Source organism: Meriones unguiculatus, chromosome 4 (genome assembly GCF_030254825.1).
Source record: "Meriones unguiculatus strain TT.TT164.6M chromosome 4, Bangor_MerUng_6.1, whole genome shotgun sequence".
Classification (NCBI taxonomy): domain Eukaryota; kingdom Metazoa; phylum Chordata; class Mammalia; order Rodentia; family Muridae; genus Meriones; species Meriones unguiculatus.
The window spans coordinates 127,907,972-127,924,348 of record NC_083352.1 but is presented as its reverse complement, the minus strand read 5'-3'; the positions used below and the strand labels follow the sequence as shown (position 1 = coordinate 127,924,348).

The following is a 16,377-nucleotide window of genomic DNA, read 5'->3' as shown; positions in this document are numbered from 1 at the left end:
TATTAACTAAATAAGTCTTATACACCCAGTAGACCATATTAATTATGTGTCTCGAACATACAAAACCAGATCCCTCTTTTGTTTATCCAGAGTCAGGATCCTTTAGGTCAGAACTGTCAAACTGCCTCTTCAGGTTATCCTGTGTCCACGGATTACTTTAAGAGACTCTTCTCAGACATCTAGTGTATGGCAATTCTCCTGGACTTCTTTTGATGGTGGAACGTCTTATGCTCTAGTTGATTTGTCTAGAGGAAGGTTACAAGCAGAGAGTTGCCTACACAGGACAGAAATAGCTTTGAAGGCAAAGGTGGACTTCTACCACCTGGTGGCAGTGTTGGTCATTTTTACAATTCCTTGGGGGACTATAAATGTTGACACCATACTTAGCTCCAGATCAGCAAACACACATCATCCTCTTGGGGTTCCCAGATGAGGTCCTCAGGGTCGAGCCCTGTTTAATCACTTGCTGGGGCTGCCCAGAAAACCAGCAAGTATTTCCTGGCTCATCCTTGCCTGCAGTTTGTTTTCAAGTCATACCTGCACTATAAGTCTTTCTACTAGAGGGCCCCAAAAGTCCTGAGGCTGTTGCTGGATGTGGTGATGGCAGTTCCAGCTGCCTTTACCACCTGGGGTCAGGGCACTGACCTGACAGCTCAGATCTGCCAAAATTCTATTTTCTGGGTCACCTCCTTCTTTGCAGTCTCTTGTCAGAAAGCAGCCCAGGAACCACAGTACTTGATAAAAACCCAAGTCTTTAAGAAGAGTCTACCTGACAGGCTGAACAATGCACTGGGTCCAAGACCACTTGGGGGACAGGACATGGGGTGGGGTGTAGTGAATATTGGGACCTTTGACTCAGAAAAATTGGATAGGTTCAGGCTGCGGGATAAGAAAACTCCCAGGAGAAAACTGTGAAGGTCTTGAGAGAGAACAGGCACAGGATTTGATTTTCAAGTCCTCAGAAAGGGCATGGATTTTTAAGATTGATGTGGGACTTGTGAACTACTGAGTTCCCAGGCACCAGGTGTGTCTCCATGGAAGACTATGTGCTTAGCGTATATAATGCTCGGGGTTCCACTCCCACTGCTGAAAGTGTTAGCATGCTTTTGTGTTGGCCAGCTTTAGTGAGCACGTGTCTGGAGCTAACTGGGGCTGATTCATCATGGAGTGCTCGTGCAATATCCTCAGAATACCATGGAGCAGAAGTGCATGAAGATGGGGAATTCAGGGCTCCAGGAAGGCATCACTCTGTCACTCTTCCTGGAGCTGGTTTTGCCTTTCACCTCCTGCCCTCTCCTGCTCTTTTGTCATGTGTGGTCAGCTTGATGGTCAGCTCTCAGTCTTGTGTGTATCTGTGTGTTGTTGGGCTAACCCTGCAGAGTGTAGACAGCTTATATACATCCACAGTGTTGCACAGTGAGACCCTGGGCCTGCTGCAGTTGGGTAGGGATCGTCAAGCCTCTATTGCCATAAGGGACATTTATATAGAGTGACTCCATACTTTCATGCCATAGAGTCTGGGTGAACTGGGAAGCCACCTAGAATGCTGGCTCCTGGCTCTCTCCTTCCCTCAATCCTTTTCAATTCTGTCACGGACTCCTTGTTTCTGTTTTGCTTTGCATCTCTGTGATCTGAACATGCATTATGACCTCATCTAGTGCAGGGCCTTTGCCTGGTTAGATGCCCCCCCATCAGCTGTGGGAGGTGTATACAGGAGGGTCCTATAGATATCCTATGAATGTCAATTGAAAGGAATGTGGGATAGGGGAGTAGGGGATGAATAAAGTGGAGGAGATGCAGGAAAGAGGAAGTAGAATCTTTAGAGGTTCTTTGGAGGACATCAACCTGACAGTGAAAGGATTTGGTGACTCAATCCTAGGCCTTAATATTGGAGGAGGATCACAAAGAATCCACTATAAGCCAAAATGGTTTAATATTTATTTAGTTTTTCATGGTGCTGGAATCCAGGGCTTTTTGTGTGCTAGCTAGGCAAGTGTTCCACTACTGAGGCATATCCTTAGCCTGAGATTGCTTCTTATATTACAGAAACATTACAGGAGGCTTTTTTTTTTTGGACTGGACAGAGTAGACAAGCTAAAACCTCAAAGACCTGGAGTATGATTCAGTTTGTAAAGTTTTTTGTTTTGCAAGTACAAAAATATGGGTCCTAGAACCCACATAAAAAATGGCAAGGATGGTGGCATGTGCCATGTGTGCTTGTAGTATCAGGGGACATAGAGACAGGACAATTCCTGGGGCTTGCTGGCAAGCCAGTCTAGCCTAATTCATAAGCTTCAACCCAATGAAGGGCACTGTCTAAAAGGAGGTAGATGATGCTCTACCTCCTGGACAGCCCCTGCTCCCCTTACTAGAGAACCTACTTGGAAACTGAGTAGTCTGTGGGCTTCCTCTGAGCAGGGTTCTAGACATTCATCCTCTGGCCTGTCTCTGCTTTCTTCAGTTCTTCTCTGACTATACAACCTACTTACTCTGCCTGACCCATTAAAACACCAGGTATATTTCATGGGATGAGAGATCAAGAATTAAAATAAAGCCAGTTGAGATCTTTGCATTGTTGTGATCTTGTCCTTTGATGCCTAAGTGGATTAAAATTCTTTACCTCTCTTAATGATGTGGGCTGGGAGCCTTGAAAGCAAAAGAAAAGGAGTGACAGAGGTGTGCACCCCTGGAAATTTGATAGAGGTGTGCACCCCTGGAAATTTGATAGAGGTGTGCACCCCTGGAAATTTGATAGAGGTGTGCACCCCTGGAAGTTCCCAGTAAGCCTTGGAGGCCTGGAGTCACCCATGATGGCTGCCTAGTTTCTGGTCTTGTGTGCTTGCTGCCCCTAGGCAGAGTGAGAACAAGTGCATCAGGCTTCAGGGCTTGAAAGCTCAAAAAAAAAAAAAATCCTGCTGAAAAAAAAAAATCCTGCTTGAAGCACCAGCGCTGAGATGGAAGACAAACACCAGGCTCCCTTCCTGTACCTGTACCCTGAGGATTCCAGCCCTGGAGCTGCTGACTCCAAAGCCAGACTCCAGTGTGGCCAACGTGGCCTGGATGACCCATGTTCTCAGAACTGAGCTCCAGGAAAGCAACACAGGGCTGCTAAGGCTCACCCGTCTAGCTGAGAGCCTTCGCCTTAGGCTGTGACACTCTGGAGGAAGGCCGACTCGTGGTCTCTTAGCTGAGCAGCATGTACATATCCAATACAAAGAGGAACTGTGCGGTGTTTCTTCATTTGAGAATAGATCAGAGGACGGGTTGGAGGTCAGTGGTAAAGTGCATAGTAAGCATTCAGGAGACCTTGGGTTTTATATGTAGGGAAAAGTTAAAGAGAGGGGGCAGTGGAGAAAAGTAAGGGTTTTTTTTCATTTTACATACTTTCATCACTGTGAAAATATATTTCTTAGAAAGCAAAGATGACAGAGGGTGCACTACCCCACACATCCCCTGGCAATCATAGAGAAGCTGCCTGTAACTGTCACATTCACTTATTCAACAAACATCTTCTGAGCATGCACTTTATGCCAGGAAGATTCTAGGTGCTGGAGACAGAATCCTAAACATAGAAATTGGCATCTTCCCCTTCCCCACAAAGACCTCCATGCTTTCAAGAAGAGAGCACAACACACAAAAAGCTTACGGAGAACAGAAAAGTCAGAGGTCAAATGTGGGTGTGAGGTGTTGAGGTGCTGAGTCTATGTAGATGGCAGAAGAAGTTGGTGGATAAAGAGAGTTTAAAGAGGCCTGAGGGAAGTGGGGGGAGGTAGTCTACATGCCTTGCTAGGACAAAGTGATTCTAGCAAGAGAAATAGCATGTGGAAGGGTCCTGAGGCAGGTCCTGAGGTCCTGCTGCTTGGAGGACAGGAGCCCAGGGTGGTGGCAGCCTGAAAGTGAGGGGGTGAGGCTGGATCAGATAGAACCCTTCCTCTTAGATCCCCGCTCCCCTTTCTCTTCACTTTTCCTTTTGGAGACAAGGTCTTGCTATGTTGTTCAGCTAACAAGGGATCCCCCTGCCTCAGATTCCCAAGTAGCTGGGACTGTGGCATAAGCCCCTGTAACCTGGCTAATGTGGCATTTTTCATATTCTACTGTGCACGTATGGCTTCTGGGGGTGTCATAACATGCAACTTGTGACGTGCAGAGCCTGCAGTGCAGCCTTACATTCCGAATGCTTCAGACTTCCCAGGAGATGCACATGATGGGAAGTCCATGAACAGCAGCTCTTCCAATATGAAGGATGAGCCTTGTGGGTGAGGGTGATTGGGAGGAATGGAGTGAAGGAGATGAGCTGGTTCTAAGTATAGATGTTTGTTTTCTTTTTCTATCCTGCTTTTCCTTTCTTTCTCCCCCCACCCCCGATGCTGGGGATGGAACCCAGGGCCTTGCACATGCTAGGTTCTACCACTGAGTCACAGCTCCAGATGGTTCCAGCCCTTAACCTTTGTTTTAAAGAAACTACATTGGCTGGTTGGGCCATAAAAGGAAGGGATAGATGCAATCAGAAGCCCATTGAATCATAATTAAAAAATAAAACAACCCAAAAGCTGAATACAGTTCAGATGGAAGATGAGTAGTGGTGGGTATGTATACAGAGGCCGGGGTGTTATTCAGAAGGTGATCCCTGGCGGGCGGGGGGGGACGACTTGCTGATAGGTTGCTAGTGCCATATGGTGAGAGGCATCTGGGATGGCAAGGTTATGTGGCACTTATATTTTCCTTCTCTGATCTGGAGGGCCAGTGTTTGAGGAAGTGTCTTCAGGATGTAGTGTATTCAGAAGGTGGCTTAGACATTTGAATAGGGGCTGAGGATGCGCTCAGTTGGCAGAGTGCTCGCCTAGTATGCTTGAAGCCTGAGGTTTGGTTTCCAACACCCCGCACACAAAGTATGGTGACATTTACCTGTGACACTCAACAAATGCAGGTAGGGTGAGGGATTAGAAGTGCAGCGTCAGATGGGTGGCGTGCCTCAAGCCTTTAATCTCACAACTTGAGCAGCAAAGACAGGTGGATCTCTGAGTTGGAGGTCAGCCTGGTCAACAGAGTGAGTTCCAGGACAACCAAGGTTACACAGAGAAACGCTGTCTCGAAAAACCAAAAACAAACAGAAAGAAAGAAAGAAAGAGAAAAGAAGGTCAAGGTCATTGTAGTCTGAGGCTGGTCCTGTTTCAAAATACAAAACTAAATCTTAACGTTTGAATATGGGCTAAAATTGGAGGAAAGGTCCTGGTTTATGGGGGTCCAGTTTGAAAGTCAGAGGATGAGTGCTAACTTGTTTCGAGATAGGGTTTCTCTGTGTAGCCTTGTCCTAGACTCACTTTGCAGACCAGGCTGGCCTTGAACCCACAGAGATCTGCTTGCCTCTGGCTCTCAGAGTGCTGGGATTACAGGTATGTGCCTCTATGCCAAGCTGAGAGCTCTAACTCTTGTCTCCAGGGAACCTGGAGGGAAAAGTGGAGGGTTGAGAAGTGACACTCTAGCACACTGAGGGCAAGGGGAGAAAATGGAAGCAGTGCAGGGGACGAGCTGTAGGAAGTGGTAAGAGGGCTTCTGGGGTGGTTCTTGTGCCAGGGAACCATGGCTGAGGAATAAAGTTTGAGATGTCTGTTTGAGACATCTTCCAACCTTGCAAATCATCAGGAAGATCTTTTGTGCTGAGGGTGAGGCTCCCCTACCTGGTATAGAACATGGGAGGTGGGTATACCTCTGTCCAGGGCTGGTCCTGGCTATGTACTGGTGCAGCTCCAGTCTCTCTGTGGGCCTTTTGCCTCCAGGAGGCAGGATCAGCTCCTTCACAGCATGGCAGCTGAGAAACAAGCAAGCAAGCAAGCAAACAACAAAAGCAGCACTCGGGACTGCCACAGTCTCAGATTCTAGCCAAAGACTGTCAAACACCGCTTCTGCCAGATCCTCGGAGGAAAGCTAGGAGGTCATCAACCCAGACTTAAGGAGAGGAAGCCAAGATCCTCATCGTTTTAGAAGGTTACATGTGCTGGAGATAGAACTTAGGGCCTTGTGCATACTGGGCACCTGTGCTGTCACACCCCCAACTCAGCCTCCTTGTCTTGATGGATCAGGAAAAGCCCAAGTTCACAGTAGAGGAGGAAGGGTGGATGGGTATCTCAGACCACTGGCCGAGTCTGATCTTTCTCTTTATAACTTTATATGTTCAATTCAAACAGGGATTTGATGGCATAGTTGCGAATGCTGGGTGCTAACATTCCTTTTCCATTATTCAGCTGCATGTTCTTTTCTTTCTTTCTTTCTCTTTCTTTCTTTCTTCCTTTTCTTTTTTAATGTTTGGACAGCTTCCTTATTTATTCCAGCACTATATAACCTTTTGTTTTCCTTTGTTTTGTTTCTGGCCCCAGCCAAGTTTTGGGTTGGCTTTGTTTCTTAAGGTGGAGTCTTGAAACGCTGCGCAGGCTACTCTCAAACTCAGTATCTCCGGTGTGTGATCTTTTTGCCTCAGCTTCCTGAATAGCTGGGACCCTAGAGGCGCACAACTTACCTAACTTTTAAATTAACTACAAGCGCTTGGCAGAGGGCAGGGCATGTGTGTGCGCTAGCTATGGGCACTGCCTTCTGACCCTCCCTTCTCAGCAACTCACCCGCAGTATCCCCTCCAACAGAACGGCCTATCTGCAGCTGTCACAGCCAACAGGAAGGAGTCTTTGCCAGCCCAAAGAACTCCACAAACCAGTTTTCCAAAATTTCCCACCCCTGGTGTTTACTTTTTTATTATGTATTCATTTAAGTACTTGGTAGAGACACATTTCTTTCTACTCTTGAAGACAACAACTTTGTCTTCATGACGGAGCTGAGGGCACAGAGTGCCCACCAGGCCAGGCATGCTGTGGACCTTACTTGTTCTTTACCACAGCTCCCCACCACCTTAAATCTGAGAAGGTTCCCAGGGTAAGAAGCGGGCGCCTGTCAGGATAGAGCTCAGCAGTTGGGAAATAATTGTCACCAGACTCAGGCCTTCCCGGTTTGAAGGCCGCCCAGGCTTGTTCATCAACTCCTTAGCCTGCCCGGGGTCAGTTGTGTGTGAGGGGCGAGGTTGTACAGGCCAGCACCATTGAGAGAGGGCTTTACGCTCAGAAGGTCACAGAGGGAGGAAAGATTTGACTTCAGTCTCTGGAATGCTGAAACGGCTGACGGTTCATCCACACCGTCTGTACACTTGCTCTCACGGCCCCTTAGCTGCTTTTCCAACCGGGCTGGGCCACCCACACACTTGGTGCTGCGGTCCGGAGGAGGGAAAGTTGTCTGGTTTGTAAAGAGCGATCGCGGAAACTTAGGAACCTGAAGCCGCGAGCGCGGGCTAGCCTGGCACTGGACGCACAGTAAAGCATACCCTCTCCCCCGCCCCTCTTCAGGCGGGGAGAAGAGGTCGGACCCCGGGCTGGCTCAAGGAAGCGGCTTCCACTGGAGAGAAGTGGGTGGTGGCCGCGGGGGCGGAGCGTGGGCGGGGCGGTGAAGACTCTTAGGGGCGCCCAGGCTCCTGCACCCGCGTGGGACGTCGAGCGAGATGGCGGCGCGCAGCCTCGGCAGCGGTGTGGGGAGACTGCTGCGTGGCCTGCACGGGCGCTCGGGACAATCGGGGTGGTCGCCGAGTTTGTCCTGCTCGACCGCCACCCGGCTCCTGGGTAGCGTTCCCGCCGCAGCGCAGCCAGGCTCGTACCCCGCGTTGAGCGCTCAGGCGGCTCAGGAGCCCGCCGCCTTCTGGGGGCCGCTGGCCCGTGACACACTAGTTTGGGACACCCCCTACCACACTGTCTGGGACTGCGACTTCAGGACGGGCAAGATCGGCTGGTTCCTGGGAGGCCAGTTGAATGTGTCTGGTGAGTGGGTTTCTGGGGACCAAGTGCAGTCCCGCCGAGACTCCGGAGGCCCCAGTGGATAACAGCTGTCCTCAGGCCTTGGCCCCTTTCTCCAGAATGCTTCACCGCCCACTCTGATCCTTGTGCCACGTCACCCTGTTCTGTATCCCACCGGGTCCAGAGACTGCAGCCGGTGGAGCAGCAGTTACGCGCCCAAATCTGCAGCGTTGTCTCAAGCGGGAAGCTAAGGATAACTAGTTTAAAGTCAGAGTGGCCTACGCCAGCGCAGACTCTGGGGGCACTGTCTTCAGACGTTAGTCTCGGGATACCCAGTACGGTGGGCACAGAGCTTCCGACCCTGGATAGGCCTAAGTGGAGAGAGCCCAAGCTCCAAGAGTCCAGGCTTTTCTGCTCAGGGGCCCCCAGATCAGTAGGATAAACACAAAGTGTGTAGGTTGCCACTAGCAGCTACAGTGCTAGCGCCAGCGGCTCCCCTGAGGACAAGCCCTGCAGTGTAAACAGCCCTAGTGGGTGCGGGAAGAAGAAAGTGCCAGCCTCTGGGAGGAAACTGGTTATCTCCTCCCTTAGGGGCACGTGGGCAGGAAGTTCTGGGTCTCAGAACTGCACCTCAAAGACAAACATCTGCCTTAGCAAAGGCAAGTTACCCCAGCACTCTAGAGTCTGAACCTAGAGGAGCTGAATTCAAGGCCAGCTTGGACTATGTAGCCTCCTCCTTGCTCTCCAAAAGAAACACCAGTCACTCTAGCTGTCAGTTTTCTGATGAGCCTGAATTCTGTGCTGCGAAGGTTGGAGGCAGGGACCTAACATTGCCCACTCAATTACTACAAGTCCTCTCGGTGAGATCTGAAGGACGGGTTGGACTGACAGGCCGAGCCCCTATGCGCACAGCAGGGGTTCTGGACTTCTGCCTTCCAGTGGGATGGAAGTGAGGGTTGTGTGGGCCAGAGAGGCATAAGAAAGGAACAGAAGCTCCTCATGACAAGGTGAGGCTTTGCTCAGGAACCAGCGTTAGAGGTGGAATCCCGAGTCTGCAGTTTCACTATCCCTTATTCAACTTTGGTGCATCTCAGTCTCCCCGTTTGTAAAATGGGGAACTGATACCTGTTAGGTTGGCTGTGGCAGCACAGTGCTGGGAGACCCAGCACCTGTGCAGATTTACAGGTGATTAGTAAGTTGTAGCAATTCTGATTTACTATACTCAGAAATTACAGTGTCTGTTTTATTTTCTTTTTCAAGCTCAAAACTTTAAGGCAACTTTGGACCAGCATTCCTCTCCCCCACCCCATTGTATATTACTTGGCAAGTTTAATCCAAATGAGTCTCTTACTAGATAAGGGTTGACTTTAGACTTGAGTCAGCAGCTTCTTGAACTTGGGGTAAGAAGTTCTTGGGTATGCAGAATTGATGGAATGTGACTTTGAAGTGAGTAAAGCAGTTTGTCGAAGGAAGAGGCCAGAAACCTTCCCAGGCTTAAGAAGCCAAGGCTGCTGGGACGCCCAAGCTTGCAGCTGATAAGCAGTGGTATCGACCTATGTTGTGACTTGGGTGTGGTTGTCAAGGAATTCTTTGGCCTTTCTGTTCTTTCACCTTCAGAGCTGTGTGATCCAGAGGCTGAACTTCAGCAAACTGACCTTCAGGAAAGCCGTTTCTCCAATGCCTGGCTCATCTTTGTCCTTTGCCAGTGTCTGCAAACTCCAGAGGTTACAATGTGAAATGGGGACAGACTGCAGCTGCTCTGGGAGCCACCTAGAAAGTTGTGATGTGGTTGAGCTGTTTGGGCCTGATCTGTTTGTCATGTGTGATAATGCCAGTTTGTTAAAAAAAAAAAAAAAAAAAAAAAAAAAAAAAAAAGCGTGACACTATTATCCTTTCAGGGATCTCCAGACTAATTCTTCTCAAAAGTCCAGACAAATGCTGCTGGGCCAGCAATCTTCTCTTTTAGAAATGCAAATTCTGGGGCCTGCTCTACACCCTTAGGTTTAGAAATTCCATACCCCGGCATTTTCCAGCTGTGATTGATAAAGGCCCTGCAGGTACTTGGCCGAGCACAGTTTGGTGGTTTCTTCCATGTTTTTTGAGCTACACCCGGGTCTCAGTCTTACGGCACTGGGCTTCCCGTGTTTCCCATGTAAACTAAAGATAGCAGTGTGTCCTGGAACACTGTTGTGGTTACCATTGTCGCATACTCTCAGTTTAGCAGTGCTGCAGGATAACAACCATTTTATTACCCTCTGAGGTCCTAAGTCAGGACTCTGGACAGGGCCCATGGGGTCAACTCTTTTCCTTTCCTTGATGTCTCAAGTGGGAGTCATCTGCCTGTTTCTCATTTCCTTGTTTGGGGCCTGAGTAGCTGATGTGGCTAGAATGTGGTTCATCCCCTAAACTCTTCCATAAAGCTCCCTTGTCAGGTATTATGAGGGAGGTAACTGTAACTAGGATTAGGAGATGTTATCATGACTGAGATAAAAGGTTCAGATCTTGATGTTTTATGAGAGGGAGAGGCCCGAAGAGTTAGTGGACATCTCATGTCTTATGATGTTCTGCATTGTCTTAAGACTCTCTCAGCATAAACAACATCAACAGGTGCAAGTCTCTGAACTTCTATATGTATGAGCTAAATAATTGTTTTTCTTTGTAAAGACAGCCATCCTCTGTTATTTGATCACAGTGCCAGAGAATGGACTCAAACAGTTGTGATAAGTGACATTTCAGGCTAGGCTCAACTGAAACTTGTCCTGAGGACCACACAAGGCTTCTCACACTGCAGTGCCTAGGTTCATGGAGGGTTGTGTGTCCAAAGGGTCAAGACACTCTTGCAGAAATTAAGACTTCTTCTGAGCGGCCTGTTTGAGGTGGGGAGGGTACGTGTTTGCACTTGTTGCCTATCTGATGCTGTTCTCGGCAAACCCAGCTGGGGTCTGGGGTTCTTGTTGGGATTCGGTGAGATAAGGCTTTGACACTGTCCTCTGAACACTGCAGCCCTAGCCACCCGCTGCTGTTAATTATTAGTGAAACACTTGGGGAAGCAGTGACCTTGAGTTTTTCCTTCAGAAGCGCTGTGGAGTACTGTGCCATCCGCAGCAGACCCCATAGTTTGAGGCCCATGACTCGGGATGCGTGGGAAGCAAGAGCTGAAGGGTGTGTGAGTGCCTGAATGGATCTCAGGGAACCACACCCACAGCGTCCAAGCTGTGACAGTGAGCTGTGATGTTGGAAGCCCTTTGGCTGGGAATGGGGGTTGGGGAGATGTGCAGTCTTCAGGCCCTCCCTTGACTTGCCTCTAATGCCTTATGAAAAATACTTCCCAGTAGGGTCTTTGGAAAGCCACATTGTAAAAGGGATTCTTTCTGGCCTTGATCATTTGACTCTGTTCTCTGTAGGGCTCCACAATTAATTTTGCTCTGGGTATGTACACCCAGGTTGCCAGGAAACTGCAAATCCAGAACCAGGGGGTTACAGTGTATATATTGCTTTCACCACACACACTTTAGTTCTATTTTTTAAACCCTAGACCTCAAGTCTGATTTATTTCAATGTGTGCATTCTTATTCTAGCAAGAACTTCTCATTTGTAGGTCAAGCTGGCCTGTAATTCATCTGTTTCTCTGTCTCCTACAGAGATTAAAGGTCTTTGACCATCACACCAGGTTCAGATAAAATATTTCACACTAACCATTGAATACCGAGAGAATTCCTGCGCTCCCCCCGCCTCCCTGCCACATTGGGAGTCTCGGAGCACAGGGCTTCACGCAGGCCAGGTTGGCGTTCTGCCGAGGAGTGCCAACTACACCCTCGATGTTCTAGGAGCACTGCCTAGATAGAAGTCATGTCGCTGATGCGCTTTCCTTGATGGTGGTGACTCAGGGTCAGGCTGAGGCTGAGATGATGGCCGACAAAGCTGTCTAAGTTCTTAAAGGAACTCCAAAGGAAAAGGTAGCTCCAGTGTCATGAGGCAGAGCTTCGGGAAGAATCAGGATTCTTCTCAGTTGTCAGAAACATGACTTGCTTTAAATAGCAGCTGCTTCTGGAAAGTTGGCAAATGCAACTTTTGGAATGAAAGTTCTCACAATGTGCCAGGGAAGTTCGCTATTTAAAGAAAGCCATTGTGATTCTCCATGTACTTATTAACCCCAGTTTCTTTTTTATGACGACTTTGTGTGCTGGGTTCACTTGAATCTGAGCTGGGTGCAAGCGGAGGTATATTTAAACAACCAATCAGAACTTTTGGAATGGGGGTGTGGCCTAGTAGTTGAGTACTTAGCATGTGGGAACCCTGCATTCCATTCCGAGTCCTGTAGGGTTGGGGGGGTGGTTAAAAATTCCTTCATTATTGTGTATCATCTTTGTAATGGAAATAATAACACGTCAGTAACTTGTGTGTGTGTTAGTGAAACTAAAAATCTCTGATTCACGAACAAGCACTAACTTCACTGCTCATCGGCTGTGTTAGGGTCTGGGCTGGGCCGCAAGCTGCAGTGACGTGAACTTCAGCATGAATGACTTCATTTTAACTTTTAGTCTGGCCTGTGCTAGAGCTTTAGACCAAAACAATGGTCTCCTGCAATTTTTGTTTAACACAGTGAACGAGTAAGACTGTATGGGGGCGATGTGCTCCAGGTTTCCCCAGGGCTGGGGAAGAACTGTGGCTCTTCACCAGTCCCTGTGAGAAAGCCACCTGATGGTCCTTGTGACCCAGATGGTGGGGGAAGGAGTATTGTGCCCTAGAATGGGGACCCCTGAGCAGAATAAGGAAATGTTACATGGTGTAGGTCAACTGAGAGGTGGGAGGACCGAAGCTCACTGTGTGCGGGGGACTTGGAAGGCTTAAAGTAGAAGGTGGGGTTTGAGCTATGCTGTCAGTTGTGCTGGCCCCTGGTCCAATTCTTCCTGTAAATGCTTGAAGGTGGAATTTTCTTGTCTCACTGCCCAGTTCTTTGGATTGAGTTACTTTTTTTTTTTTTAATGTAGAGATTTTGTAAATTCAGGGAGCGTTTCTTCCTCCATGTATTCCTTCGTTCCTCCTTCCTCTCATCTCCCTATTTCTATTTCTCCTCTTGCTTCTTTCCTTCTCTCTCTGCATTCCTCCCTCCCTCTTTTTCCTGTAACTGAGGCAGCAGAAGGAACTGTAATATGTGCACAAACATGGAATTTTAGGGCCATGGTTCTGTCAGGCCTCATACTGTGGAGGCTCTAAGAAATGGGATTATTCTGTTGGCATGTTCCTTGGGGACATTGTGACATCCTCAGACCCAATCTTATGACACATTCAGGGGCACCTAATTCTTAGACTCATCCAGAGCCAGAGGTTGCTATACCACCCTGTTGATTAAAAAGCTGAGACTTGAAGTCAACGACAAGGATATTGTCTGTAGCTAATGGGTGACTGGCCAGGAGCCAGACTTGAGGATTTTTCAGGCAGCTCCAGGCTGCCAGCCAGCAAGGCATGGCCAGGTGTCACACAGGGCTAGCAAATACCTTTATTACCCCAGCCCCCACCAGGAAGAGAAAGAAATGGGATCCCAATGGAATCTGGAAGCTATGGAGTAGGTGTACCTGTAAACACACAGGCCTCTACCTCTGTGTGGTCTGAAAACAGGCTGCAGTAGGACTGTTTGTTTTAAATGCACAGGCTTTGCCAGGGGCTGGTGTGCTTCATGGGGCCTAGACTGCTATGTGCTAACAAGCTCTTTGGGGATTCTGATACCACTCAAGTGTGAGAATCATGAGGTTCATAGACAGGAACATGTACAATGAGAGAAAGAGTCACTGATATCTGTAGCAGTGTCAGGCAGGGGAAACCAGAGCAAAGGCCCTGGGGCAGGGGTAGCTCTTTGGACGTGGTTTGTCCAGCAGGGAGAGGAATGTCTTTGGGACCGTTGGTAGCCAGTGATTCAGCATCTCCTCTGTGTGGGAGACTTCTGGGGGACACTGGACTTAGGGATCTATTCTGAGCTGCCTAGATTTGTACCATCTCTCAGCCTCAGGAAGAGATGAACGCTGGTGCTTTCTACCTGTGCCAAGCCTTCTTCATCCCCTGTCTCCAACTGCCTCCTTTCTTGGCTTAAAACGGGCAGGGTACTCTTCTGGGCTGTGTGGTTCAGGGTGCCCTGGTTGTCGTGGGAGCAGGTGTTATTCTGTGGGGTCTGAGCCCTTCTGACCTAATTTTGGACAGGTGCAGCAGGACACCAGGTTCTCTTGTAAGGCTGCTGAAGAGTGGACTCAGTCCACTCTTCAGGGTGACAAATGTCAGGCTGGGTAAGAGCAGAGGTTCCCTGGGGAGAATATGGGCACACATCTCCCAGTTGAGTTTCTCAACTCATCTAGGCGGTAAAGGACTTGAATTTATCTCTAGCTCCCAGGTGCCCGGAAAAGCCCAGACTTCCTGCTCTTAACCAGTCCTGTCTTTAGGATTTTCTGTATCGCTGATTCTCAGGTGACTGTTCCCAACTTGTCATGACCAGCTCAGAGTCACCTTTACAGGCAGGCACCTGGGGTCATGACCCTGAGCCAAGGGATGACCTCTTTGCTGACTATAAAGCCATGATTTTAGGATGAAAATCCTTGGTGTTTGGACAAACCACACACACACACACACACACACACACACACACACATACACACGAGTATACAAGCTCCATGCTGGTAAGCTAGACTCAGCCTGGTGGCACATTCAGCTGAGAATTGTGAAGCTTGCTCACTAGTTTCTTCCTCTAACAGCCTTGTTCTTCCGTCCACTGTAGGATCTGCCTCTTCTCATTTGCCAGTGTACTTCACTGTTCCCCGTAGTTCCATGTTTCATCTGTCTTCAGAATCACCCTCCTTCGTGTCTCCTCTCCCTTTTGCCACAGGTTAGGCTCAGCTTTCTTCCATCTGCATGGACCAGCTCTTGGCTGCCTGTTTGGACATTACAAGGAGGGCAGCGTGAGGGACTCGGAACTAGTCTGAGTCAAATCCAGATCTGTCACTGTGTGACCTTGGTCAGACTGCTCAGTCTCTGCTTTTCACATCAGGGGTGAGAAATTCTGGCAGTGGGTCCTCAAGGGTGCTGTCCTCATCCATGCTTTGGCTGTTACTGTTTCTATCCCAAGCTGCTTTTAGCTTCTGTGAGGGGGGTTGTCTTGTCTGGGTAACTTCAGCCCCAGTGTTCTATTGGACAAATGTTATGTGACAGTCCACCTCAGATTTCCTCCCAATAGGAGGCTGCTGGTGGGAATGTGCTTAGGCAGAAGGGGCACTGCATGAACTGGCCTGAGTTAAACTCACCTTTAAACTTAACGATCAATGAACAGGATGTCAGCAGAACTGAACCCACTAATCCTCAGGTTTATGGTAAACCAGCCCACTGACCATGTTTTTTTTTTTTTTTTTTTTTTTTTTCCTAGCAAGTCATGTGAGCTGAGCTTGGGCAACAGAGGGGGAGGGGAGCAGAACTTTTCTTGAAAGGCATGTCTAGCTTAGTACCCATTAAGCTTGGGTGGTGATGCCCACATGCAGCCAATTAGGAACCATTGGAATGATGTGGCTTCCTCAGAGTCTGTGCAGAAGGTCGCCTGGCAGACACGTCACGTTTATATAGTGATTGTGTCTGTTCTCTGCACCCTTTCCTGACAGGGAGGAGATCCTGCTCTGCAGGAACCCAGAATGACATCTGTTAACTTTTCTTTGCACAGTCAACTGCCTGGACCAACATGTGCAGAAGTCCCCCGAGTCCATAGCTCTGATTTGGGAGAGAGACGAGCCTGGGACTGAAGTGAGGATCACTTACAGGTACTGTGTGTCGCCTGGGGCTCTCCACACCCAAAGGGGATCTGGATGTTTCCGTAGTTTGGGTCTGGGGAAGGTGCATGACCCCTGCTGTGACCATTCACATAAAGGGTTCCTAGTCTGGAAGGACTCTGGCCATGCATTTGCTTGGTGATTCCTGATGTGGGAAGATTCCTGTAACGATGTTGGGGACCCGAGAGGCACTGGCCCAGTTCTGCCAAATCTGCTGCTGCCTGGGTCAGGACATAGAATTATCTAAGCACTGGGAGATGTTTCAGCTTTGGGGATGTTCTGTTATCCCAAGACAAGGAGATGTGGACAAGGCAGGCTATGGCACGTATCAGGGCATACAGAATATCAGTTCACCAGAGCTGAAGTTACCCAAATAAGACAAAGAACATTCATTCGCAGGAGCTAAGAGCTGCCAGAGCCTGGATGTGGGCGGCATGACCTTGCAGCACTCACCACCAGTATCTCCTATCACTGATGTGAAGCGTACAGAGATTAAGTGGTCTGCTCAAGGTCACATAATGTCGGCTCTTAATTTGACTCAGCTTAGCTCCAGGGTCCCTAGCACCACCCTGTCCTCTGTTGTTATCCTGTAATGGTCTAAACAGGAAGCAGGAAACTACTGTCATCAATGCCAGCTACTTGGCCTTTCTCTGTATATCTTATGATGGGGGTGGTGGGTGACGTGATAGTTAACACAAGTTTTACAAAGTTTTTTTTTTTTTTTTTAAGGCTGATATTGTTCCTTGAGTTCA

The 16,377-nt window shown here is 48.7% G+C and overlaps 1 protein-coding gene across 1 annotated transcript in view; it reads left to right on the top strand.

Moving 5' to 3' along the window:
• Positions 1-7,488: 7,488 nt before the first annotated feature.
• The window catches only part of Acss1 (acyl-CoA synthetase short chain family member 1), a 49,876-nt gene continuing 40,987 nt past the window's right edge, over positions 7,489-16,377 (top strand). The window contains exons 1-2 of the mRNA XM_060383106.1: positions 7,489-7,850; positions 15,520-15,616. Coding sequence (XP_060239089.1) covers positions 7,538-7,850; positions 15,520-15,616 — 410 coding nt within the window. The 5' untranslated portion in view covers positions 7,489-7,537. The remainder of the gene's footprint in view (positions 7,851-15,519; positions 15,617-16,377) is intronic.